This window comes from Emydura macquarii, unplaced genomic scaffold, assembly GCF_026122565.2.
Source record: "Emydura macquarii macquarii isolate MOO-44397 ecotype Brisbane River unplaced genomic scaffold, CSIRO-AGI_Emac_v2 contig_450, whole genome shotgun sequence".
In the NCBI taxonomy this organism is placed as follows: Eukaryota; Metazoa; Chordata; order Testudines; family Chelidae; genus Emydura; species Emydura macquarii.
In genome coordinates this window covers 2,383,775-2,411,265 of record NW_027130587.1, presented here as the reverse complement: position 1 = coordinate 2,411,265, position 27,491 = coordinate 2,383,775, and the positions used below count along the sequence as shown (strand labels likewise).

The window sequence follows — 27,491 nt, the reverse complement described above, 5'->3', positions numbered from 1 at the left end:
AGGGGAGCCAAGAGACAAAGACACCTCAGCTTTTAACAAGTGTCCCCAGCACCCCCTGGGGTCAGGTGATCGGCCCTGTCCGGCAGTGGGCGTGATTTCTTGTGCTCACAGGTGTTTAGGCCAGTCCATTGTTCCTGTCTGCAGGCCTCTGCTGGGCGTGGAAGCACAGCTTTGTGTTCGTCTGCATCTAGTCAAACCAGGTGAGACACACGTTTGGCGATAGGACACAGCGGAGTTTCATCTCTGTACGTATGTGTGACGTTGCAGGGAACATGCTACCAGAACTATAATGTTCAGGATGCCACGAGCATTCCAGAAACACCTGACATAGCACACTGCATCAGACAATGCACAGTTACGCTGCGGGGGTGAACATGGATGATACACAAATCACTCCATAAGGGTGCACATGGGGCACAGCCTATTCGAGTCAGCATGCCTCTCCCCTCCCGGATACGGACTCTGTCTGAGTCTGCCTGCTGCCCCCTGGCTGCTCCAGGGAGGAGTCCCTGTTCAATCAGGAGGTCAGACTAGATTAATGGGCCTTTCTGGCTTTAAAATCTTTGCATCTCTGGGACTGGGCACGTGCGGCTCAGGCGATGCAGTGCAGTCTACTTGGCAAGGCATCTGTTCCTGGTGATATGTCAGAGCTCAGGGACAGACAGACAGGCACTTCACAGAGAGAAGAAAATCTTTATTCCTTGAAATCAGCAAGTGACAGTGTATCAAAAATAAAGCCAAGGACTGCTGGACCATAGCAACCCTCTGATAAATAACAGACCAATAATATTACAGCATTAGCTTACTCGCTGTGTGTCGTCCCGAAGCATCCCCAAAACAGTCACTTCTGGCTAACACACATCAACTGATCCATAGCTGATCGTGAGCTTAGGGCAGGAAGGAAAGGGGAAGTCCCATAACCAGTTGAAACCACAGGAGGAAGTGCGGGAAGTGAAATGTAATTAACTGGATTGGAATTTAGCCAGGAGATTAAGAATGACACCAAACTTTTATTTAGTGCTTCTGATCGGTAGATCTCAAAGCTATTTACCGAAGAGATCGGTGTCATTACCCCTATTTTACAGGTGGGGAAACTGAGGCACCAAGCGGGGAAGTGACTTGCCCATAGAGCCCAGGTCTCCTGAGTACAACCCCAGTGCTCTATCTACTAAGCCACACTGCCTCATGGGCTGATACCTCTGAGGGCAATAAGATTTGTAATGACCACAAGTGCTCAGGGCCTTATTTGTATCATAAAGGTGGATAATCTAAAACAGAAGTGATTCTTTGACAGCCCAGACAAAAATAGCTTTAAAAAAGTGCTTTAAAGCGACCGCTAGCCCCTGGAACCCAGCAATGGCCCATGCTTGACGCTGAGAGATGTCGTTCCTCGGACAGCAACATAGCCGCTGGCCCTAGCACTGCATAGACAAGCTCGCAAGGTCTCCGCGTGCAGAGGCTTCCATCCGCTCCCAGACGCCTCATTTCATTTCTAAGTAATTCACGTATTCCTTGACCCATTTGGTGTCCGGATCAGCGCAGATTTGTCGGTCCTTTCTGGTGATAAATCTGTGTAGAGAGAGAGAGAGAGAGACGAGGGGCTTAGGACTCCGGTGGGGGACTGGAATTTGCTGCAGTAATAATCGGGCCTAGTGGGTCAGACCTGGGGCCATGTGGTGACCCCCGAGGGTCCAATTCAAAGGGGAGAATAGCCTCAGCCCAGACTTCCAAGCCTACGAATTCCAGCCCTCACGCTACGTGAATGCACTGTGGCCTATTAAACCACGTGAGGGCTGGGAGGCAGTCATTTGGGGCATGTGGCTGCAGGGTGCTACAGAGGGCGTCACACACTGTGCTTTCCCCCACGGGTTCTGTCTAGACTAGGGAAATGCAGTGTGTTGAGTAAGTGCAGCTGATCTGGTTCCTGTGTTTCTGTGCACAGTTAAGCAGACAAGTACAGCTGTGTTTAGAGTGTTAGGGTACATCTACACTGACGGCGACAAAGATCAATTTACCTGGATCAACTGAGCGGTCAGTGAAGACCTGTTCAATCAATCCAGAAATTGACGTATTAAGACCACCTCCTCAAGTGGCGTAACGCTGCATGGACGGGAACCGGCGCAGTGCAGTGAAGACGGCGCGCAGAACAGAAGCAGAGAAGTCGACGGGAGTTACGCAAGTTTTTGGTGTAGTGTGCGTAACTCCGGTCGACTGCCGCCGAATCTCCAAGGTAAGTGTAGACAGGGCCTTAGTTGTTCTGAGTTAACCCTAGTAAAGGACTTGTTTACACAGGAAGTTACTTATCCACGGTAGTTTTCCTGGTATAACCCCTGTTGGACATTCATTCCAGGTTAGCTTAAATCCATTCTAAAGCAACTTAAGCGAACCCAGAAACTTCTGCCATTAAACACAGCTGCCTTTGTCTACACTAGGTGTGAAGTGGTGTTTAAAACATCATTAACATATTAGCTAGTTTTCCTAGAGTTTGTCTACATGAGAAGGTTTTACCAGTTAGACCTGTATAGTTTTCCCAGTACCAACCCCCATGTGGATACTTTTATTCCAGCATCAGAATGGCCTTTTTTCCCATTTATCTTAAACCCCTTCCCAAGCAATAGAATCTAATTTGATAAAGCCTCTTACCCCAGAATAAGAGCGTCCACACGGGGAGTTACACCAGGATAACTACAGTGGTTTACATTCACACTGTAGCTTACACTGGTATAATTGTGACCTGTAGACAAGCCCCGAGCCTGGCAGGGCCTAAGAGGTGATCGTGGAGAGATTAAAGGCTGATAGAGCCCTCTGCCCCAGACCTCCCCCAGTGGGGGAGCTGGTACTCACACTACAGCTGGCTGAGAGCACTTGCCGCTGGTGTAGAAATAATCCTTCAAGTGTCCCTTCGGGAACTGCCGGGAGCCATAGACAAAGCAGCACACAGACGTGTCAGGACCAACTGCAAGAGATTGAAAAGATGCCCATGAGTGTCTGTGATTCCCAGAGGAGGCACGGACCGGTCTCCCCCTGCACTAACGATCCAAGGTCCTTCTTCCTTAACGAGCCTGTAGGACCCTCTGATCACCTCTGCTACGAAGATGGTGAGGAAGTGACAGCACCCCACTGACTAGCGAGCAAGTGAGAAGGGAAAGGATTCCCAGTCAGAGCTTTTAAAACTCTGTGTTTCTTTTCATTAACCTCCCTTTAACCCCAATGCCTAGTGAACACCAGTGACAAGGGACATCTTTGTTAAAGAGTCCCTTCGCTTAAGGGGAAAGAGTTCACAACAACCATCTCCAGGAGCCCTCTCAAAATCCTCCAGCGAAAGCTGGGAAGATCCAACTGGATAATCCCAATGTTTCTAAGGTAAAAACCAGCCGGAACGAGAAACTTAAAGCCAACCCTTCCAGATGGCCAACCCTCCCTCTATCCCAAAGAAGCAGAAAAGGCCAGAAAGCCCGGACTTCACAGGTCACCCAGAAAGGCTCTGCTGCAAAGTTGCCGCCTTTCGGAAGAAGAACCCTGCAAGAACAGAGACACTGGACTCACTTGGGGCAGAGGAGGCCAGGGAGAAGACGGCAGCGATGAGGAGCACGGCGAGGGCAGCCACGGAGACCTTCATGTTGCCGGAGGAGCAGAACCAGGGAGGGGACTGATACTGACACCCGGAGAAACCCCTGTTTTTATAGGGGAAATAGGATGGCTTGCAGCCTGTTCCATGACATCAGCTTCATGGCAACCAGTCACTGCAGTAAACAAGCTGTGCATCAGGATATACAAGAATAGTCTCTGCAACAAGCTGAGGTCAGTTTCAACACACCGGCCAGCCGGAGAGAGGCTAAGGGGGAAGGGCACCCCAAGGCAGGATATGAAACACTCTCCACATGTATTGCCTCAGGTCCTTTATCAAGAACACCTCAAAACGGAAGAGCAGCAAAAGCAGGCAGGGTTGGCCCAAACTGGTCCAAGTGTGAACCGAAGCACAACGCTCCATTTACGGGCAAACAGGCAGAGTCCCAGCACTCGGGGCTCCAGAGCCGGGGGGGTGGTAAGAAATCAAGGGCAAAGGTCTACTTGTGACATGGTGTTTTCTGCATAAGTGTCCTGGGCTCCAGGTCATGGAGACTCCCACAGAGACAGGAAAACCGTGGGCCACGTCTCTGCTGGTGTAAACTGGCAGTAAGTGAAGTCAATGGAGCTGTGTCTAGTCACGTGGGTCTCTTGCACGTGGGTCTCTTGCACGTGGGTCTCTCTTAGCTGAGGCTGGAGGGGGAACGAAGGGCCAAAGAAAGTCATTTCGAAGTGTAGCAAGTGAGCAATGATCAGTGCTTGCACGGTTACACGCCTGGCCTCTTTTAACGTGCCCTGCCTGTAACCATACAACTAATGATTCTAATTAACCATCAGGGATGTCTAGACAGGGCAAGCTGCAAAATGCATTTGCCAAACTAACTGCCGGAATGTCACCTGGACCAGACTGGCTCACGCTCCATTGCCTTCTTCTGTCTCTGCCCAGTCTGATTTCGTTTCATCCCCACCACTCCCACAATGGACCACGATTAAATGCTATTCTCCAGAGCTTCGTTCTGGGACTCCTGTCCGCAGGAGCCTTTCCGTTTTACATCACAATCTTAGCATCCTCCATATCCCACATGAAATCTTTGCACATTGGTTCTCATTCCTTATAGCTAGTTCTGGTATATTCAGTGATATTGCTGGACAGTAAACTAGAACTTGTCTACCTGGAGACTAACTCCAGGTTTAGCTCAACCAGTGCCAAACTGATTTGATTAAATTGGTGCACACTTGTGTGGACAATCTTATTTCAGTTTCATAGAACCACAGGGTTAGAAGGGACCGCAAGAGTCATCTAGTCTAACTCCCTGCCAAGATGCAGGATTTGTTGTATCTAAACCATCCAACCCTGATGGCTACCCAGCCTCCTTTTGAAGTTTACAAGTGGCTTATTTTGATTGAGCTTAAGTTGATTAGAAACGTTGACCTTGTTTTACCTGGATTAAAAACAAATGTGGTTCAAATGAACCAAGCTTAACATCTGATTCGCGGCACGCTGTAGAATTAACCAGTCCTTATTCTTTATCACTCCACCAATTTTTGTCTCATTTGCAAACTTTGCAATGATTGTATATGTTTTTCCAGTTCACTGGTAAAGATATTGAATAGCATTGGGCCCAGATCAGATCAGATCTCTGTGGGTCCCCACTGGAAACCTTCCCAGTGAGTAAGGATTCCCTTTTTACAATATTTTTTGTGATTGATCAGTTAACACGTTTTTAAAATGCTGACCTGAGTTTGTTTAGTGATCATTTTTCATCAGAACGCTGGGCAATACTACATCAAATACCTTACCCAAGTCTAACTCTGCTATGCCAACACAATTACTTTAATCAGCCAAACTTATCAATGTCATCAAAAAACAATACATCGTTTGTTAACGGGTGTGATTTCCCTGCCATCCTTCCATTATTTACTGATTGCGATCTCTCTCAGCCATTCTTTATTTTCCCCAGGGATCAATCTCAAGTTAATCAGCCTATAGTTACACAGGTCATTCCCTTTACCTTTTAAAAAATATTTGCACAACACTAGCTTTTTTCCAGTCCCCTGGGATTTCCCCACTGTTCCAATATCTGTTAAAGATCAACATTAGTGGCTCAGAGCACTCCTTAGCCAATTCCTCTAAAAATTGTGGGTGTGGGTTTTCTGTTTCTACAGATCTGACAATGTTTAGCTTTAATAGTTGCTCTAACATCCTCCTTAGCTACTGTCACAATGGAGGGTATTTTATCATCACTGTAGTGATGCTTATTCACCTTGATTTGTTTAAGTATTTCCTCTCACTCAGTTTTGCTCCTGATCATTTTCAGCTTTAGGAAATTGGCCCTTTTAAAGCACCAGTATATATATATTTTACCAGTCAGGGCTACATGCTGATTGTACATAGCCAGCATAATGAGGTTACGATACTTGTGCCTAGGGCAGGCAAACGCTAAGATTTAGTTCAGTCGTTAGTTTATCTTTGTCACAGTGAGATTCTGGAGCATTGCCCCAGCTATGGTGTCATACTTCTTGTGGTCAGAAAGTATTGATGGTAATTTCCTGACTCTCCAAGACATTTTACTAGCGGCAGCATGAAACCTCCAGCATTATCATGGTTTTTTTTCCTGTGCATTTCTGTCTAAGAGTCATTTGCCCTTTTCTCTAGTTTGATCAGACAACCTATAATGGATTCCCACCATTTTACTCGGCAAGAACTGTGGTCCATCGGCCTTCCATAGCCTGCATTTCTAAATCGTCAATCGCTTCAAAGCAGATAATGGTCACTTAGATGTAGAATACCACTCCCCTGCCTTTCTGCCCACTCCATCAAGTGAATATAGTATTCCAGTCATGTGAATCCTCCCACCAGATTGTCATAATGCCAGTTTCTAAGTCCTCTTTAGGATCTGGGCTTATAACAGTGGTAAAAAGGCAATTAAAGCATTTCTTCCTTCTGTTTCGTTGGACAACTTGATCTTTTACCTGCATGGTAACCTTGAGTCTGAGACACACCTGTGTGTAGTCCCTTGGCGCCCTCCCCTTTGTTTAGCAAGAAGTCTAATCTGTCTGGTGCCCAGGAAACAGATTTCCCATCTGAGGTGGGCATCAGCCAAACTGCAGTTCGGAAACCGGAGCAAGTTTGTGGATGCAAGTAGAGTCTGAATGTCATGCTGAGCTGAGCAGGGGCTGGGAAGAGGTGTCCCTGCCTGAAAGTGTGACCTAAGAGTCCCAGACAACGGGTCAGCCCCTACTAAGGAGACAGTTATGAGTGGGCTGCTGTGAAGGAAGGGACACGCTAAAGGAACTTCTTGTTGCTGGCTTTAAGAACCTGAGGCAAAAGGAGACTGCCCCATGTACTCTGGGGTGGGTGTTTTGTTTATGGTTTTATGCGTGGGAATCCTGCCTGGGTCATTTTCCAAGTTAATGCCGGGTACTTTTCCCCTTTTATTAAAATTCTCTTTTCTACGCTGAGTCTCTGTGCTTGTAACAGGGGAAGTATTGCCTCTACAGGCACCCAAGGGGTGGTGTGTGATTGTTCTGGTTGTGTGTTGTATTGTTGAAAGGGACCCGTGTACTGAACCCAGCCCTTCCTGCTGCTGACTGCGACTGGCAGAAGGGTTACATGTATAACCAAGACCTTGGTATTGGAGTGGAAGCTATTTCTATATTCTAAATGGGGTCATGGTGCATATCTAAGGTGGGTAGCCATGAAGCCTAGTCATTGTCCCCAAGACTTTCCAGGGTGATTATTGACCCTGGGTGCCTCACTTCTGGGGGGGAGCCTCGCTTGAGTCACTTCAAAAGGGGCCTGGATTTTCACCCCGGCTGAAAAAAATGTCAGCCACTGTGAGGTGTCTGAGGCTGAGAATCCAACGTTCTTGGAAAAAGTCAGCTAAGCAACACAGCTCACTTAGCAAACAGAGTCACAGAAAATTAGGTGGGGCCAACCCACCGGTTAAAAAAAAAAAAAAAAAAAAAAAAAAGCTTCAAAAATTGTCTGAATAAATACGAGTATCAAATGTGCCTCTGTTTCCTCATGATCTGTCTCATCCATTTAGATGGTAAGCCCCTCAGTGCAGGGAGTGTGGCTCTCCCTGGGCTGGCTTGTGGAAAGAATTATTCACTCATCTCTAAAGGTCACCCTGTGAGAGGCTGAGACTGCTGCAGAGGGAAGTGTGAAGCCTTTGGTCTGTGGTTCCCGGATTCTATTAAAAATGCCTAAAATAGGGTGATCAGCAGCAGCATGTAAAGCCAGCAGGTGGTTTACAGCCCTCTGAACTCTCAGACCCCAGCAAACCGGGACACACCCACTCCTACCACACAGCTCCTAATGCAGAGACGAAGATTAGAGCCATGACAGAGGTTGGGCCTGACCTCTGAAAACTCCCCCGGAAGGTGACTAACTTGTCCTGGGATGAGGGTGTGATCTGCCCATGCCAGGATAGGTAGATAGCAGCAGGGGTGTAAAGACCAACACCCTGCAGGGGAAAGGCCAGTAACATAGTTTGCTCACGGCTAGGCACCTGGGCGTGGCATCATAGCTCTCTCCCGGGGCTCCCCCCGTGGGCAGTCACCCCACCACTGGGCTAGTTTGTCCAGCCAGTAACTTGGTCCTTTGGCTGGGTCACTGTCCAGAGTCCCCCTTGTCCCACGGTAAGTCCTTCCCCCAGCTCTGGGGTTCTAGCTCAGCCCCCTTCCTAGGCCCAGTAACCCTGCCAAGGGCTACAAGGGGAACCCAGTCCCCACACTCCAGCCCAGGCCCTGGCACCGAACACGCTAAATCTGCTGCTCCTTTCCTGTGCTGCAATTTTCCCTAGGCCACTTCCTACCTCTCTTCTCAGGCTCCCCTGGGGGGAAGCAGGGAGGGGAGTCTCCCAGTTTCTCCCCCCCTTCTTAGTCAGGGTTTCTCCCCACACCTCCCTGCCTGGAGAGCATTTCTTCCTCATGTGCTGCCCTGCAGCTGCCTTTTCTACACTGAGCCTTTGTCCTTGCTAACTCACACTCCTGCAGGACTCTCCATGCTCCCTAGAGTCTCTGCAGACACAGCTGCAGTCTCCTTTCACACAGGAATCACCTGATCTCTCCCAGGTGGGGCCCATCCTAGAATCAAGGTTGGCTTGACTTAAGCATCAGGCTCTCCTAGCTGGGGGGAGGGCCGGGCCTGTTGTCTCCTTATAGGCAGTTTCTGGGCACAATCTACTGCTCTCCCTTCACTTCAGTTTGCCTGTGACCCAATTGCATGGTGGTGTGGGCTGGCTGCAGATGGGGACAGCTGGTTAAGCAAGGGGAATTCTTCCTCGGGAGCTGAGAGGGAAATTCCCCTCCCCAGGAGAAAGTCATAACACCATATCCCTGGCAGGAGGAGGACACAGCCAGAAACTGAAAGTGCGCTGCTGATTCTGTGACTGGGTAGAGATTGCACTGGCTAGGCTCCAAAACACAAGCAAAAGGGAAACAGCTGTACAGTGAGGAGCAGAGGGAAATGGGGATCCTCTGTCTGTGTGATTTGTCACCAGGGCATTGAAGCCAGAGAAGCTATGCCCATCTACGCCAGCAGCAGTGCCGCTCTCCAGCGAGGAAGGGAACACAATCCGGGCTGGTGCTGGCTCTAGCTGAGCAGGCCTGATCCGGATCTCAGTTACACTCGGGGTAGGCCAGCAGTTGCTCCACTGTAGTCAGGCAGCACAAAGAGCTTTATGCCCGCTGCAACTCCAGTGAAGTTACTCCTGATTTACACCAGAGCTACAGGGGGAAAGAATCAAGCCAGGAAAGTCTGCAGCAGCCAGGTTAAAAGGGAACTACCAGCAAATTCACTCCCTCTCAACCCCAGAGAGCCTACCCCTGAACTTTGGAGCAGGGGTGGGGCTATAGCAGCCTGATGGGCTGTAGGGAGCCAGCTGGGATCGGTTTACAATCCTAGGCCATCTCCTTAGCTGGTGCAAACTGGAGTGGCTCCATTGCAGTTACCAATTACAGTTAATGGAGCTACAGCTGCGTGCACCCACTGATGACCTGTATCTGCCCCAGAGCTGCAGCAGAACAGCGGGGAACAGCTCTGAGCACAGTCATCTTACGAGAGAGCGTGCTGGAGAAAAGCATAGAAAGCTTAAACTGATCAAGGCAGATCCTCGCCATGGAGATGAGGATGATATCAGACAAAAGTACAAAATGGGGAATAACTGCCCAGGCCTCAGTACTGCAGAAATGGCTCTGGAGCTTAGAGTGGATAGGAGTCAACCCTGCGACGCTGTTATGAAATAGGCAAATGTCATTCCGGGGTGTCTTGCTGGGACTGATGTGTGTAAGACATAGGAGGTAATTGTTCCTCTCTCCTCTGTGCTGATCAGGCCTTAGCTGATGCACTGGGTCCTGTTTTGGGTACCCCACTTTAAGAAAAATAGAAACAAAGTGGAGAGAATCCAGGGAAGCAACAAAAATGATCAAAGGTTCAGAGAACAGGACGGGTTAAAAAAACGGGGCATGTTTAGTCTGGAGAGGAAAGGGCTGAGAGGGGACATGACAGCAGTCTTCAAGTATGTTAAGGGCTGTTAAAAAGAGGAAGGTGCTCAGTTGTTCTCCACGTCCCCCCAGGGTAGGACAAGAAGTCACTGGCCTAGTTTGCAGCAGGGAAGGTTTTGGCTAGATATTAGAAAAAAAGCTTTCCAACTCTTCCAGAGCTGAACTATCCCTAGAGGTTACCTAGGGAGGCTGCTGAATCCCTGTCATTAGAGGTTTTTAAGAACAGGTTAGACCAGCCCCCATCAGGGATGGTCTCGGGTAGACTTGGTCCTGCCTTAGTACTGGAGAGGATGACTGCTTGAGGTCCCTTCCAGCCCTACCTTTCTGTGTGTCAGAAACTGTGATGATAGTGGTCATGCCTAGTGTTTGGAGCTGGAGCCATCAGGCCTAGTGGTCAGAGCTGGAATCAGGCATCCAGGGCACAGCTGGAGCAAAGCTGGAACTGGACTAGGAACAGGACTAGAGCAAGAGCCAAGCTGGAGCAGGCTAAGGTTGGGAAAGTCTGTTGCCACCATCAGGCAGGACCAAGTTCCAAGCCCTGCAGGGATGTTGAGCTGGTCCTCCTGGGAGGTTTACATCCTGGGTCTGGGAGTCCCACGCTCCTGGCTTGTGGATTGGCTGGAGCCTAGCACAGGAGTGACTCATCCCCTTACAGTACGAGCCTGTGATTTTACTATTGCGCTGCCCTGACTTGACCCCTTTCCTGCAACACCAGAACACGTGTTGTTTATTGCTCTGTTTAAAATGTTGCAGACATCCAGCCAGGGTGGAAACGCACACTGCCATGTCACTTAGGAGAGCTGCAAATGAATAGCCAATAGTCACAAGCAAAGAACTGGGAAAGTCCAGCAGACAGGTAGTGATTGGCCTGAATGTAGTCAGGGGATCTTTGTGAATAATTAATTCTGTTGCAGGACCTGGGGTCTGTTTGCAAATGATTTGGGACTCTAAATGTATCCGACTGCATAACTCTGCCATCTCTAGTTGTTTGATGTAGGTAACCTTTCTCCATCATTGCAGCATGCGTATTGGGCCAGAAAGAGCCATGACGCACCAGTAACAGGCAGACACTAAGTCCTTTCCGGTCACTGTCCTGCGCAAAGCTCATGGCTGCGTCTCCGCAGTGGTATGCATGATTCACGGAGCAATCCAATGGGCTTTGTGACGTCCCAGGACCACAGTCGCATGGCTCTGTTTAACCCCAGGAATTCTCTGGAGACACCACATCCCCGAGTGGCCTTCCAGCCATCTGTGACTAGCGAATAAAGGGGTCCCCACGCGAACAGCAAGCCATCATGTTGGCTTGTGTCCCTATCAGACCAGCAGTGAGGTTGTGCTATAGAACGGAGAATGTCCATGCTTTCATTGAGGGGGAAAAAAAGGGATTTCTCCTCTGCCAGTGGAAGTGAGCTAGTCCCAGATGCACACAAAGCACCCCAGATGTCTGGATCACTCCTTGGGGTTGCCCCCATCTCAGCCTGTAGGAACAGGGACACAGGGAAATGGAGCAGAGAAGGGGAAAGCCCTGGCCGGTGTGGCAGAGTGTGGGCTGGAGGCAGTGAGCACCCAAGGAAGGATGACAGTTTGACTGGCTATTTATAGAGGTGTCAGGGCAGAGATGATGGAAACGGCCCAGAATGAAAACCACAGAGCTGCCCGCGAGAGCCTGAAACTGAATCCTAGTTGTGAGTTGTCAGCGCTTTTTCAGTGATGCCTGTTAACTTGCTGGCTCTGACTCTAGCAATGATGCCTTGTCCCTCGGATTGCCCCGGCCTCTTCCGGCTCTGGCTTCCCCATTCTCTTAAGGGGACTTGTTTCTAATAAGCGCTCCAGCAGCGCAGACGCTTTCATCATCCTGCTTTGCCCTCTGTAGCACCTTCCATCCACAGCTCTCATAGACCCTACGGTCAGAAGGGACCAATATGATCATCTAGTCTGACCTGCATGACACAGGCCACAGAACCTCACCCGCCCACTCCTGTAATAAACCTCTAACCTATGGCTGAGCTAGTGAAGTCCTCAAATCCTGGTTTCAAGACTTTAAGGTACAGAGAATCCACCAGCCAGTGAGCCGTGCCCCATGCTGCAGAGGAAGGCGAGCACCTGGCAGGCATTGGTTAATTCCCACCGAGAAACGGGTCAGCAGGGCATCCTCCACGTCCGTGCAAGGAAGGACCCCTCAGGGAGGTGAAGTGGCATGATGGCTGTGCAGACACAGAGTCCTGACTGCCTGGATAACAAAGGAAGAGGAGGCAGGGCAGAACCACTGCAAAGTCAGATAGCTTGGGAATAGGGTAGGAATAATCATTTAGATTTACATTATTTAGATTTAAAATCATTGAGAGCCGAGCTCTTAGAACTTGTCTCTAACTGTGTCTGAGCTGCACTCAGCACACTGGGGCCTTGGTCTCAGCTGGGGCCTCTAGGAGCTAATAAATATCCACACTTTACAGATGGGAAACTGAGGCACAGAGGGTCATGTGACTTGCTCATGAATGTGCTATAGAGCAGCAGCATGAATGCAATCTGTAGCTTCCCGGGGGCAGGCTCTATCAATGGAGTAATGACAATTTACTCCAGTCCCCAGTCTCTGGCTTTAACCGCCGCAATCCCAAACTATGCAAAAATACACACGCTTTAGAAGAGGTTATTGGTCGTGTGCATCTAGCCAGGTATTGTGTGACTCAGTTTCCGTAGCCTGCATCTTTCATTCTGCAATATCCCGTTAGTTCAATGCAGACTGTTGCACAGGAGATACACACACTGTACTCTCTCTTATAAAGACTTCGCTGTTTTATTTTCCGGTTTTGCTTAATGTTAAATCCATTTAATTCACATGTGGGGAGATGCATAACAATCAGCACAACTTAGACCACCCCAACTGGTCAAAATTTTTCTGTCAAAATTGATTTTTGATGAACAATTGGGTTTTCAACAAAATGAAATTTTTCATGGAAAATTTCAACTTTTCATCAAAAAAAAAACAAAAACTCCAAACTGAAAAGTTTTTGGCCAAACCCCCCCAGAATGTCGGGTTTTGGACAAAACCCCCCAAATTTCAAGTTTTGACCAAAAACTTTTTGAGCTTTGGGTTTTCGACAAGCAGCTGCAATTTTCCACAGGAAAATAAAACCACATTTTCCAGCCAGGTAACGGCTGCAAATAGATAATGAAAAAGAAGGTGCCTGCTTCTGCAGAGATTTCCCAGCCTCTCAAGGGTAGTGTCTTTCCAGGCACATGCCTCAGATCTGAGCGAGCAAGCAGCCCAATAGTGAGCTGTGTCATCATTGCCCACGGAGAGCTTTGCTCGATGAAGCTGCTGTGCTCACAGGATCTGGCAGGCAAAGGTTTCACCCCAAGGGAGCCGCTCCTATTGCTTTGCCTGGGTAGATGTCCTTGGCCATGAGGTAGAATCTCAAAAGTGTGCTAGTTCCTGCATGATTTTGACAGCATCCAAACCGGAACCAAAAATAGGCCCTTCCATGTGCTGATTCAGCCTGGCACCAACAGCCCAGGCGTCAGTTTATTACCTGAGTCTCTAAATTGACCCTTTAACTCGGAAATTCAAAGGGGTCCCAGTTCAGGGTTTGATTGGGACCCACTTTTAAGACTGGACTGCCTGGGGACTCTGGTTACTTTAAACCCGCTGTGCACCCTCCTAACGCTGGGCTGCTCTGGGGGCCGGAGCAGCCTCCAGTGTGATACAGATAATCCCGGATCCCTGTGTAAGCGTCAGCCTGCGTCCCGTGCTGCCACAGGGATTGTGGCGCTGCTGGATTTGCCACGGTGCTGCATGCTGTGGCCCCACCCCCACCCTGCCTCTCCAGTCTCAGTCTTGCAGCTGGCTCCCCCTGGACACCAAGCATGGGAGTAAGGATCTCACCCAAAAAGCTTTGGGGCTGGAGCTGTATGTATGTACAGCACCTAGCGTATTGGGGCCCAAGCTCGCTGTGGGTTTTAGGCAGCAAAGCACTATACATGCTAAACAATAATGTTATGGGTTGGGTTAAACCTCATTAAACAGTTGTGGGTGATGGCCACCCCTCACTGAAGATAGCTGTGAGAGGTAGTTAAGAAGCCCCCTGCCGATATACAGGAATGCGCACGTCCACCCAGGCGTTAGAAGTATGGAGGCAAAGGGCTTTGCTGAGTACTGTTTGGAGCAGGGGAGCAGGAAAGCCAAGCAGACAGTAAGTTAAAGTAACAGAAGTGCTGGAAATCTGGCCTTTGGGAGAAAGCTAAAAGAGGAAGCTTTTTGGGCACAGTTCTGGCTGGAAAAGCAGGCTTGGAACAGCGAGTAAAGGGACTGTCCCCTCCGGTTTGATTCCTGCTGTGTTCAGGGAAGCAGTGGCTGATGTATAACTTTTATAAATAAACAGGATTGTGTCGAAGAAAACACCTGGCTGTATCGTCAGCTTCTCCTCCTGACTGAAAGAACCCATGACACCCTGAATGTGGCTAAACTCTGGTATCGAAAGGGGTAACAATAATACTACTCAATGGTCTCTCTGGGACTTTGTGCTCTCTAAGTGGGTAATTCAGCCCAGTTCTTTGAGCCTGCACTAGCCCAAGTGAAGTCAGTGGGGTTTCATCAGTATGACAGGGAGGAAATGAGGCTTTTAATGAGAATGTGGGGTGAATTTCAGCCTCAGGAAGGACAGTAGAATTCCTCCTGAACAGCCTGGGGCTGGGATTGACCACAGGCTTCAGAAATGAAACCGGAACCAGAAATACTTGTACTAGCAAAAGTTTTGAAACAAACGAGCTGGGTTTTCTGGATGCCCTGGGCTCTTTGCCAGGGAAACTCCTAGACAGAAGTGACAGAGAAACTGGAGCGTCTCAGCATCCGGTCTGTTTGGTATCTCAGCTAGGCCAGGCCAGGCCGACTGAGAGGAGAGGCAGAGGCAAACCAAGCCGCAAGAGACTGTTTTATATTTTTAGAACTTTGTAAAGAAAAACCCCAGAATTGAACCAGGAGCATAAATAATCTAGACCGTTACCAAAGACGTACTGCTTACAATAATAGACTAGAGATCACCAGCTCATTAACCTTTGTACTCTTCCTCACTCTGTGCACTTAATACCAAGTGCACGGTTATTCACAAGAACAAAAGAGATTTCTTAACAATAGACTGGGTCATTTACGAGAAGAATCCACCTTTCCTCTCCTTGGCTGTAAGGCCAGCTCCACCTTAGCTGTCCTGTTCCTCGCTTCTCTTCAGCTTGCCGTGCTCCTTAGATTCGATGTTGCTGTGGCTGTCCCTCTTCCACCGAACCTGTCCACAAACGGGCTTTTTTCACCCTCGCTCATCCACTGGGCGCCTTTGAACTGTATTCGGTCAATAGATGTTCAAACAGTCGTCTCTCTGTTCATGTATTGTAGATCCTTTCTGGGTGGGCTTCTTGTTTTCTATTTCCAGGATCTGTTTTCATCCAACACAGGGTTTTGATCAATTCTCTGTTACACCATTACATTTCCTTTCAGCTTTTTCCCTGGGGCTCCGAGGTGCTACCGTGGTCCACATAATAAGTAATAATAATAATAATGCTGATGAAATTCCATTGCCTTCATCGGGATTTACACAGGGTGTAAGAGAGCTCTGTATTTCTCCAGGGGCTCAAACCAATGACTCACTCATTACAAAAAGTTAGGAAGGGAAGGATAAAGTCCTTCTTGAATACACCACATGGGCATGTGTGGTGTGTGTGCCTACATACTTGCCCACAAGTACAGTGAAATATATTTTCAGTGCTACAGCTCAGCGTCTGTCTACATCTGGAGCTGAGGGGGTGATTCCCAACTCAACGAGACGTACTCTTAACAAGCAAACACGCTAAAAATAGAGTGTAGCCATAGGTGTCTGAAAAGCTAGCCTCCCCAGGTACATACCCGTCCACCACAGGCACATGCTTGGGGCAGCTAGCCCCTTCCACCCCTACATTCTATTTTTAGCACGCTCGCTCAGCGAGAGCTAGCACAGGTATGTCTCCTCGAGCTGGGCATCGAACACCCAGCTCAAAGTGTAGACGGACCCTCAGCTGCCATGTTGCACAGTAGAAATTTTATCCTTCAAAGAGCCAGTTGTGCAATCTAGCCACAACAATGCTGTGTGTATGAGAAAGCCCAGAAGGGCACCGGTGTGCTCAGTTATGGATGCTGGGAGATTTTCAAAGCTGTGCAGAAGTTCCGGGAATTTTGCTCTCCCAGATGTGGCCCCCTTCCTTGCCTGGATATTCTGTAGCTAGCTGATCGCTCAGCCTCTGAGGGTTTCAAAAAGCAACGGCTAGGTAATGGTACCCAGTAACTGCCGTGCCGAACTTATCCGAATAGCAATGTGCCCACTCTGTTCCTAGATTCTAGCACTCATCAGGAGGTCCATGTGGGGACCACCGTGGGGACAGGAAGATCCAGTTGACAGACAAGGTATCAGAAATGCATCTAGTGCTCCAGTGGGTTAAGGACAGCTCACCACATACATCAGATTGTACCTGCTCAGAAGAGCTGCTGGAGAAATGATGCAGACCAGACAAAATATGGGACAAAGTTGGAACCTTTTATCCAAATCCCCTGTTCTTTGGAGGGCTGGAACCTGGATTCAAACCCTCCCTTTTTTATTCATGTTGTGAAACTAAGACCCAGCTGATGAACTTTGCCTAGATTCGCAGATTCTAAGGCTAGAAGGGACCATTATGACCATCTAGTCTGACCTCTATGAGACAGGCCAGAGAATTCTGCATTGAGTTCATAACTCCTCTTGGAGCCACAGCATCTTCTAGAAAGCTGTCCAGTCTTCATTTGAAGACGACAAGTGTTAGAGAAATGACAACATCCCTCGGTCAGTTTATCCCCAGTGGCTAATTCCTCTCACTGTTAAAACGAGGTATCGTATTTCCAGTTTGAATTTCCACTCCCAACCGTTGGATCTCAGTCTGCCTTCTTCCGCTGACCTACAGACTCTTCTCTTATCAGAAATTTCTTCTTGTAGACACTCGTAGACTGAGATCAAGTCATCGCTGAGCCTGCTCTTGGATAAACTAAATAGACTGAGCTACTTCAGTCCCGCAGCATGAGGCATGGTTTTCGGATTTCAAGCTGTCCTTGTAGCTCTTTCGGAACCTCAAACTCAGCCTCCTCGGTTGACGCTAGTTTGGGAGTGGGGCGCCCATTTTTGTATTGGCCACGGCCCTTTTTGCCATGTGGCCTCCCAGAGATCCATGCTGGGTTATGGAGACGTGAGCACCACACGAAAAAACAACACGTGGTGACCTGGCTCCGTCTCTGCTGGGTGCATGGGGAACCAGCCCCCCGACCACAACACTGCTGCTGCTGGCTGTCCATGGGACGCTCCACTGCCCACGGAGAACACGACATGTCTAGAACTGATGACGGACTCGTACAAGGGTCTGAGCAGATGCTGTGAGGTGTCGAGCCCAGAATGGGAGTTGGGCGTGTTCAACTCCTTCCAGGATCAGGCCCCTATTGCTCCGGGGCAGCCAGATTGTCCACCACACCTGCTAGAGATAATACTAGTGATAGATCTGGGGGGGCGGCGGGTATTTTATAAGAATCCATTTTAAATAATGGATTGAGCCCAGTTCAGTCTGAAAAGAAACATTGCACTTCTCTGCCCTGCCCTCCCCAGTAGATTTCACACCTAATCTTTAAACCAATTACTTTTCATTTAAAAAAACCAAAATTACATATTTTTTCTCTCCCCCTCTCACTGAAAGCCCTTCTGCTTTCCAGTTTTGCGCAACATTTAAAGCCAGCCAGAGAAGTCGATGTGGTTTGCATTTCCAGAAAAGCACTTTTTCTTCTGCCTTTCCCTGTGATGTTGAAACCAAAGTGAAGAGGAAGAACTCCGGGCTTTGGCCCTTCTGCCCTGCACACAAACTATTCTGGGATTTTCTCAGTTCCGGTGCTAGCTTTGCTTTTTTGCAGCCCACGTAACTGCACCATGATGTCACCTCCTGAATGTGGTGGAATTTCCACTGTCCCTGGGCGGGGGGGTCGCCATCTTTTCCGTTCCCAGTCTCCTATAAGAAAGGGGAGAGCCCAGGGATTCAGCATCAGACAGAGAAGGGTGTGAAGGAGTCCTTGATCCAGTTCTGCTGTTGCAGCTCATCCCCACCCGACAGGAACATGAAGGTCTCCGTGGCTGCCCTCGCCGTTCTCCTCGTCGCTGCCGTCTGCTCCCTGACCTCCTCCGCTCCAAGTAAGTCCCGTGTCTGTCTTCTTGAACTTGTGGAGAAGGAAGAAGAACCAAGTTCACTCTGCGCTAGCCAGCCATAGAGCTTCAGAGCTGTGCCTCTCGGAGGTGTTTCAGAGCCATGTGGGCTAGTTGTCTCTCCCCTATAAAAGGAAGCTCTCTGCGGTGAGAAATGCACGGCAGAGCTGAAGTGGGAGAAGGGCTGGTTAGCTTCCATCCCTAGCTCACCCGTTCAAATGCAGCCTGTACAAGCAGTGAGTAAAAGTCCTGCCCGTCGGGTGGCTGTCTGGTGAGCCAGGTGAAATGAGTCCGTGGCCTCGCTCCTTAGAGATCCAGGGTCCACGTCACCAAAACCACCCTTGCGCTGGGCATCATTTGGTACCCTTGGCTGACAAGCACAGCAGAGATGCCAAGGGCTGAATGGGGCGTGGGTATCTTGTCAGAGGGACCCTCCAGGGCAGGGCAGGTGACAGAAGCTGGCATTGCTGCAGCTGGTCTGGGAATAAACTGGCACCAAGGACCCAGTCCTGCCAGAGACTGAGCACCCTCATGGCGGGCCGACTGGGCTAGGCTTAAAGCGGCAGCGTGGCTAGCGATTAGATCATGGGATTGGCAGCCCGTTCCTGAATTCAGGTCCCGACGGTGCCACGGGCCTGCGCCGTGGCTGCGGACAAGTCTTCACCTCTCCGTGCCTCAGTTATCCCCTCTGTGAAATGGGGATCGGAAATAATTCGCTGTCCGCAGAGAGCTTGGAAAAGGCAAATCTCCGCGTCAATTCTAAAGCTGATCCATCGTCATGTATCGTCCCCACTAAATTCACTGAAACCCTAAACTAATTTTAAAAAATCCTTGGCTCATGCAAACCTCTCCCATGGGACACACCCCACTCATCTGGAGAGCCAGGCAGGGTTTTCCCTTGCACCGGGCTGGGCTCACACTCACATGGTTCATATCTGTCTCTTGCAGTTGGATCCGATCCCCCGACTGCCTGCTGTTTCTCCTACACAGCCCGGCAGATCCCCCGCACCTTCGTGAAGGATTATTACAACACGAGCAGCATGTGCTCCCAGCCGGGCGTCGTGTAAGTGCAAATGTCAGACCCCTAGAAATGCTGGGGCGCCCTCTGTTTAAAATAGACCCTCGGTTTTTCATCCCTCATATATTGCACTGACATGGGTTGGAGCAAACGTCTGTGGCAGGGCAACACAAGGGCTGGTGTTTCCTTTGCCTGGTATCAGGAAGGACGTTCAGATTCTGGGGAAAGAGTAGCTGGGACTCCAACACTGAAGAGCCCATTGCAACAATCCAAATAGAGAAACGGGTGGACAACACTGGGGGGCGGGGGGGAACTATTCATGGTTTCCAAGCAGGTGATAGGCTGGGGGTGGGACCTGCCCACCCAAGAGGTAATGGTGCCAGGTGGGGCCAGGCAGGGAGGCTGGGGGAGGAAAGATGTCAGGAAGGCATTGGTGTGTGGAACAGGCAGCCACGGGGCAGCGGCAGGCCACAGGGCACAGAGGAGTCTCTGATGGACAGCCCTTCAGGGAGAGAGAACTGAATTGGGGTCTGGGAGCCGCTGATACCAGGAGATGGACACCTGGGAGAAATATCCCCCTCCTTTCCTCTGACTCTCTCTCCATCTCTTTCCTGCTCCCCAGATTCCTCACGCAGAAGGGCCGTGAAATCTGTGCCAACCCCAAGGACTCCTGGGTTGAAAAATACGTGCACGAGCTGGAACTGAACTGAGCGGCGAGGGGACAAGTTGGGCGATGAGCCTCCCCCGGCAGTGGCAATGTAAACCCTCAGAGGGCAGGGTGAGGCCATCAGGTCCTGCCGAGACATTAACCGGAGCTGATCAATCCAGGAATTTGTAAATATAATATACAGCTATTTAAAATCCTGGCTGGGTGCCAAACCTCTAAATTATACTGCTAATTATGTTATTTATTGAAGGCTCACTGTGACCTGTGGGGGCGAGCGGCTGGGCCCGGCTCTGTTCACATCACAGATGATTGTTTAATATGTTTGGTATTTAGCCCTGGCTGTCTGCGGTACTGCTGAGCAGTGGCTGGGCTGGTTTGGACAGAAAATGTAACGTTGCTTTTATAGAATAAATATTTTTATATAAACCCCCTGGTTCTGCTTGAATGTGAATTCTGGCCCTTTTACTGACTAGCGCTCGCGTCACACACAAAACATTCACCAACCAGCTCACCCGTCCTTGCAAATAAATATCCACCTCCAGGAACACACCTGCCTATAACAGCCCCACACACAAACACAGCGGCGTGCATCTCCAGCCGTCCCTGCACACGCATTCCTGGAACGGCTTGTGACACGCAGGAGAGCAGGCTGCATAGCTAATGGTCCTTTTCTGGCCTGGAACTCAACATGTCTACTTAAACTTTTCCACAAAACGAATCAAAAGGGAGGGGATTGAATCCAGATGATCTATGAATCCATGAAACACACACACACAGGCACACGAACACAAATGAAGGACGTGCCTCTATGCACCCCCATCCCTGAACAGAAACACAGCTCACACTCATGCATCTATTTACCCATCACTCACTCTCCACAGCCCAGCACACACCCCCACAGAGAGTCGCCCGCCCACCCGCCAAGATCTGCCCACTCACGTTCACCCGCAAAGCCGCACTGGTGGACATTGAACACCCTCCGGCATGCCTTCGTCCTCAGAGCTGCACAGCTGTTCATGTGCACACACACACACGTTCCTTCGCTCCCAAAGTCATGCCTACATACGGACCCACCCACTCCCAGACACAGCCACATGCACACACACGCTGCTGCCATATCCCCGTCTGCCCTGGTACACCGGCACGTGTGCACAGACTCTATACAGGACACAGGCGAAGGAATACACTTGGTAGGTCAGGCATTGAATCCATCCCCTGAAGGATTGTTCCCTGTATTTCATCCCTGGAGCCTTGTCCAATGCAGTTTTAAATGTCCCACGTGAGGGGGTTGGATAGCCCGTGAGTCCTGGACCTAGCAGAGTTTAATAATACTGTTATGAGATAACACTGGTTTGCTGTCGCTCTGGTAGACAGGGGGGACAGGCGGAAGGCACAGGAGATGGCCGGGGAACGCTAGAGAAGCCTAGTATCAGGAGCTGGATATTTCCTCACCCACAATTTGAGCCCCATCACCCCAGTTCACAGGAAAGATTTGGTAGGAAACCAGACAGTCCGTTGCTGGGTGGACGTGTGCTGCAGCCAGCCAAATGTACAGTCCCATTGTGAGGGGAAAGCAAAGTCTTTGGGGGACATCCCCAGGCCAGAAGCAATGTCTGGCTCCTGGGGAGATGCTCCAGGGAGCCCAGAACAGGGAGGTGCAAAGGAGAATATAAATGTCAAGGTACCAAGCCTTGCATACAAAGAGATACAGGGCAAAGGGGGAGTGTAAGATCTTGAGGGCACGGACAGTGTCTCGCTGCATGTGGGGCAGCGTCTGGCACGTTGTGGGCACTGCTAGAACATCCATGGTGATGGCGAGGGGACCAAGGCTCCATTCTGCCATTCTGAAATCAACTTGCAATCAGTGGGAGTTGGCCCCCGAAATACACGCATTATATACAAAAGTCCGGCTTTATCCAACCTGTGTACTTCCCATCCTCTCACACGGAGCTGAAACAGGGACATGGCTCCAACAAGCCCATCCGGAGGCAGCAGGCACTTCTTACGTGTTTCCAGCAGCGACTGCCGGGCATTAGATGGTCTGATTTTACCAGAAATAGGGATGGATGATGGAGAACTGGCCTCGCGCGGACTGAAGTCACCACAGGCCACCACCCGCTGACCACGTTTGGTCCTGCAGCCACGGCCATGGACCAGGAGCAGTCACATGGTCACCCACACTTAACCTGGCTGCAGCTGGTTAGCAATAACTCTGTGGAGCTTTCAGAGGCCACGGACACTCGGCGCTATGGACCGTCGCTCTCTGAGCGTATTGTTGTTGTTGGGCCCCTAAATACTTTTAAACCTCTGGGCCTCCGTGAGATCCCAGCCCGGGCCTACCTCACAGGAGCGTTGTGAGGAGGAATACACTAAAGATTGCTCGGTGCTCAGATACAATGATAAAAGGGACCACGTGCGGTGGAAAGGTTCGCATGTTAGCTACGTGCCGTCTGGCTGTAAACATTCACAAGCCCAGAGAAAAAAAAGTTGGCTTTTAAATATATATAAATATATCTATTTCAAACCGATAACACGAAGCCCTGAAAGCAGGGGAGATCAGCACCCCACTTCCATGCTTTATTCCCCACGGCTAGCCTCCTGCCGCCCTCTGCACCCAGGCGGGCGAGGCTGAAACGTGTCTGGCATCACGGGAACAGGGAGCCCCCAGCAGGGGAGGGCAGCGTGGGAGTGCGAAGACCCACAGCCTGAGGTTGGCTCTGTTAGGGTGTTGCAAGGGGGAGGGGAACAAGTGAGCTGGGGAGGACAGGATCTGAGGTCACGGGGCTATGTACGTGTGTGGCCTCCTCTGAGCTGGCCAAAGGAGGAAGCCACTCTCCTCCCTGGGCAGGTTTCAACACGGCCGGATAAAGTTAAAGTCACCACAGAGTGACTGAAAGCTTCCTCCAGAGCTCAGAACCAGGCTCTGTGTGCAAAGGGGCCGTTGAATCAAGGTGCAGGACTTCCTCTTCTCAGTGGAGCCCCCCTGGGGGCTGGTTAATCCTTGGGAATGAGGGAAATCCCACCTGGGAACTGGCTAATGCCCAGGATCTGGGGCAGAGGGTCACTGCAGCGAGTCAGAGAATTGTAGAAGGATCGGACTGGAAGAGACCTCGGGAGGTCCCTGCACTGAGGCAGGAATAAGTGATAACTAGACCAGCCCTGACAGGTGTTTGTCTGACCTGGTCTCAAAAACCTCCCGTGACGGAGATCCCACAACCTCCCTAGGCAGTTTGCTCCAGTGCTTACCTGCCCTGGCGGTGAGGACGTTTTTCCTAATGTCCAACCTAAACAGCCCTTGCTGCCATTTAAGCCCATTGCCTCTTGCCCTGTCCTCAGAGGTTAAGGAGAACAATTTTCACCTTCCTCCTTGTAACAACCTTCTATGTACTTGAAAGCTGTCTCCACGCTCCCCCCTCGGTCTGCCCCAGTCTTTTCAATCTTTCCTCGGCGGTCGTGCTTTTCAGACCTTCCATCCTTTTTTGTTGCTCTCCTCCGGACTTGCTCCAGTTTGTCCAGGTCTTTCCTTACCAGATCCCTGGCAGGCAGAGTCAAACGGGGACCCTTGCAGGCTTTAAATCCTGACCGACCCGGCTCCCCCTAGCCAGCAGTGTGTATGTGTGTGTGTGAACGTGCTGGCTCTGTGCCCGGTAACAACAGGCCACCGCTGATGGAAGTCGCTTGTGAAACAAGCCTCCTTCTCCAGGGCATTTAAATAAACCAGTTCCTACCTACCCGGCCTCTGCAAAGAGAGCTCACAGCAAGGGGAAGCGTCTCTAGGGAAAATACTCAGTTCAGCTCCTGGGGGCATTGGCTGTCTCTCCCTTGGGCAGGCTCCCATGGAGATTCTCTGCACACACATACACACACATGGAAGCCTTGCCCACTCCTGACTCCCATCCTGACCCTCTGGAAAAGGAACCAGTCCCCTGTGAGCTGAGCTCATTCCCTCACTGCAACCTCTGCAAACTTGGTGCTTTCCTCAACTCAGGGTAAGAGATTTAACCCTTCGTCCTCCCAGTTGAAGGTGGGAGCTATACCCCCATCCCCATTTTTGTTTCTTGCATATATGTGTGAATTGATGGGCAGCAGCCGGGCATGTACACTGTAGATAGGGCATGCAGGGGTGGATGCTCCGGACGCAGATGTGTGTGAGGGATGGATCTGAGCTGTGAACTGCAGACGGGGCCAAATTTTCCCCAAACTCTGGGGGTGTTGAGATAGTAGGTTTTGCTCCAGATCTTTCCTACTGAGACAGGCAGGCCCAGTGGTCAGATTATGTTTCTGGGATTGGCGATCATTCGGGAATGACATTAAGGAAAAAAAAAATCAGGGGGTTTTATACAAAACGTTTTATTTCCCAAAATCATCATTCAACCCAATCCCCGGCCATCGCCTAATATTACAGCCCAAAGAGCCAGACACGCTGGCCCAATACAAAACACAATCAACAGGGGTGTGCTTGTGTCAGCCACTGCGGTGCACGGGGAGCTCAGTGGACCCACCTGCAAACTTGCCATAAATAATATAATTAGGAATTAAAAAGAAGTGGTCCCAACGGCCCTTCTTAAATAGTCTCAAATGATATTTCAGAACTCCAGTGTGTGTCAGTCTTTGAAGAGTGGGCTCATGGCAGCATCCTTGCTTGTGTAGCCAGGAAAGAGTTCCTGGCTCACATCCCGTCACACGGCACCCATTGACCTGTCCATCTTGTTAGGGCAGGGATCGCCTGTTTGTCATGGGACAGCACCTAGCACCATGGAGCTGCTGCCTTCAGACACCTGAGAAAGAGGAATGATTCTCCGTCCCCTGCTCTGCTCAGTTCAGATCCAGGTTGTTCATATAGCCTTGGACCCAGGACTCGCTGGGGTTGGCACAGATCGGCCGGCCTTTCTTCGTAATAAACCTGTGGAACAGGAAGGAGACGGGTTAAAGAGAGAGAAGTGTTGCATCTCTCACCCGCCCTCCTGGGTTTCCCCACTTCCAGATCCCAGTAGGCCCGGTCAGTTCTGTCCTGTCCCTGAAGGACTGAGGCGCCATTGAACCTCACGCCCTTCTGGGCCACCTGGCCTGCGCCTCCTCCCACTCAGCTACCTGTTCTACCTAGTGTTAACGCTCTCCTGCGAGCTCCCCTCCCCCAGCCTCCCTTCCTGCCCCTCCCCCACATGCACCCCATTACCCAATGGGGTGAGCAGGTCCCAGCCCAGAACCCTCGAGGAGGAGCCCTGGGGGGATCCCTTCTAGCTGGTCTCTTCTCCAGGCTGCAGATACTAGGCTCTCACAGTCTGTGCTGGTGCAGTGAGCTCTCTAGTCACTGACAAGCTATGGGACCTCAGGCCTCTGACACTTGGACGTCCCCCATACCAGGAACCAGAAGCTGCAGCCCCACGCCGCGCTGCCAGACACCAAGGGTACATCTACACTGGAATAAAAGACTCACGGCTGGCCCGGATCAGCTGGCTCAGGCTCAGCTTGCAGGGCTAAAAATTGCGGTGTAGACATTTGGGCTCAGGCTGGAGCCAGGGCTCTGGGACCCTCCCGCCTGGCAGAATCCCAGAGCTTGTCTACACTGCAATTTTACAGCCCCACAGCTGAGCCCTGCAAGACAGCTGCCCCGGGCCAGCCGGGAGCGTTTCACTGCCGTGTAGCCCTCCCCCAAAAGAGTGAACCATTGCATTGCAGTGCATGAATATACCCTAACGCCTGCAGCACCAGCAGGTATTGAAACCGAAGCTGTCCACGCACATTCGCTGGCTGCCTCTCTCTGGGCATCGGGAGTTTGTACTTACACTATAGCGGGTAGGGAGCACCTGCTGCTGGTGTCGTAGTAATCCACCACCTTCCAGCGCGGGATCTGGCGGGCTGTGTGGGAGAAGCAGCAGGCGGTCGGGAGGTCCGATGCCACTGAAAGGTGGAACCAGACAACGTGAGTGCGCCTTGAATTCCATGCAAGGGAAAATGACGCCAGGCTATCCCAGCCTGGAGTGCTAGTGGGGAGAAGATAGCACTGCCTGCAATAACGTCATCAGAGGCACAAACAGGAACGGTTCCTGTGGGGCAGTGATTCTCAGCCTTTTCAGTAGCAAGTCCCCCCTAATGTCTGACATTTTTAATAAGTATCTCAACACCCAATTTTCCAGGGGATTTGATATTTACAGACTAATGGGAGCCCTATGTTGGCAGAAGGGCTGAGTATAGACAGACGTCAGATCTGGTGTGGGTCGGGTCACCGCCTTTACACCAGCGGTGCACAGCTCCAGTGTGCACCGGGGCTAGAGGTGATGCTGGCCAAAGCTAGGAGGCTTTGAGCGGCCTGCCAATGCGGGGGAATGTAAAGCACCACGCCAAATTTTTTGCCATAGATTTGAGAGGAGGAAGGGGTGAGAGAGAGACAGGAAAAGAGGGTAACTGGTGAAATCTGGGGCTGTCATAGTTGTCGAAATTGACAAGTTTTCTGGGCACTGGGCTTTGAGCCCGGGGGAGGTGGGCGACTGCCACCCAATCCGAGTTGGGGCAGAGGAGGCGTCCGCGCCGGCTGGGACCCAGGGATGTGGGCAGGCGGCTGCTGCCCTTCTTCAAGCTGGGGTGCTGGAGTCTGTCCCTGGGCTCGGGGCATGGGTGGCTGCCCCCAGCTGCGAGCCCAGCTCGCGAGCCACAGGAGGCTGCCACCGCACTCCCACTTGGAACTGGGACCCGGCAGGAAGCGGGGACTGCCACCCGCCTTCCCCAGAAGCTGGGGCTGCCACACGCCTCCCAGCTGGGAGCTGGGACCGGGCGGGAAGCGGGGGCTGCCGCCCGGCTTCCCCAGAAATCAGCAGCTGCCGCCTGCCTCCCCTTCACTCTATTTTCCCCTGGGTACCCCCTGCCTGTGTCTCACCTACCCCCAGGGGTACACGTACCACAGGCTGAGAAATTATGCTGTGGGGTAATCCCGCACAGTGCTTCCACCTCCCCGCATCCAAGGAGCACTAAATAGCTTTCCTTCACAAATGGAGAACTTGAAAGGGCGAAACTGGACTCACGTGGGGCAGAGGAGGCCAGGGAGCAGAAGACAGCGCTGGTGAGAACAGCGAGGGCAGCCACGGAGACCTTCATGGTGCTGTCGGGAGAGGATGAGCAGCGCTGGGCTCCAGCTGGGACTGTGAGCAGCTAGCGTCTCCTCTCCCTTTATAGGGAATTCGGGAGGCAGGGAGCCCACGAAAGCCAAGTGGAATTTCCATGTGCAGGAAGGAGGAAGAAGAAACTTACAGCCAAGGCTCAGGAATTAATGACGAGCGAAGGGCTGCATGTGCCAAGCTCTTACTCAGCATGTTTATTTCATATCATCAGACCTCAAGGAAAACAGGAATATTCCAGGAAGTCACATGGGTCAGAGGGATTTACCCATTGAAACAAAGAGAGGGAGGGACTTTTCCCTGCAACTCTGGGACATGCTGCTTGTGTAACGAGCCAGGCCTTCATCTGAATAATAGATGAAGAGCTGGTGGTGGGCTATCTGCAGATC

At 50.8% G+C, this 27,491-nt stretch overlaps 3 protein-coding genes across 4 annotated transcripts; 1 reads left to right on the top strand and 2 right to left on the bottom strand.

Moving 5' to 3' along the window:
* Nucleotides 1-673: 673 nt before the first annotated feature.
* On the bottom strand, nucleotides 674-3,731 carry LOC137146491 (C-C motif chemokine 5-like). Its single transcript, XM_067537768.1, is given in 4 exon segments — nucleotides 674-1,569; nucleotides 2,845-2,956; nucleotides 3,547-3,697; nucleotides 3,699-3,731. Coding segments are annotated over 4 exon segments (384 nt in total). The 3' UTR covers nucleotides 674-1,481.
* A 14,434-nt stretch (nucleotides 3,732-18,165) lies between these two features.
* On the top strand, nucleotides 18,166-20,368 carry LOC137146492 (C-C motif chemokine 4-like). Its single transcript, XM_067537770.1, has 3 exons — nucleotides 18,166-18,293; nucleotides 19,254-19,368; nucleotides 19,946-20,368. Exons 1-3 carry the CDS (start codon nucleotides 18,221-18,223, stop codon nucleotides 20,031-20,033), a joined length of 276 nt encoding a protein of 91 aa, XP_067393871.1. The 5' UTR covers nucleotides 18,166-18,220; the 3' UTR covers nucleotides 20,034-20,368.
* Nucleotides 20,369-24,332: 3,964 nt separating this feature from the next.
* Nucleotides 24,333-27,082, bottom strand: LOC137146494 (C-C motif chemokine 4-like). Of its 2 annotated transcripts, none has more exons than XM_067537772.1 (3): nucleotides 27,010-27,082; nucleotides 25,777-25,891; nucleotides 24,333-24,893 (listed from the first exon to the last, which is right to left on the bottom strand). In XM_067537772.1, exons 1-3 carry the CDS (start codon nucleotides 27,080-27,082, stop codon nucleotides 24,806-24,808), a joined length of 276 nt encoding a protein of 91 aa, XP_067393873.1. In that variant the 3' UTR covers nucleotides 24,333-24,805. The 2 variants fall into 2 exon arrangements, with proteins under 2 accessions (XP_067393873.1, XP_067393874.1); XM_067537773.1 differs by having other exon boundaries at nucleotides 24,333-24,880; nucleotides 25,779-25,891.
* Between the last annotated feature and the right edge of the window lie 409 nt (nucleotides 27,083-27,491).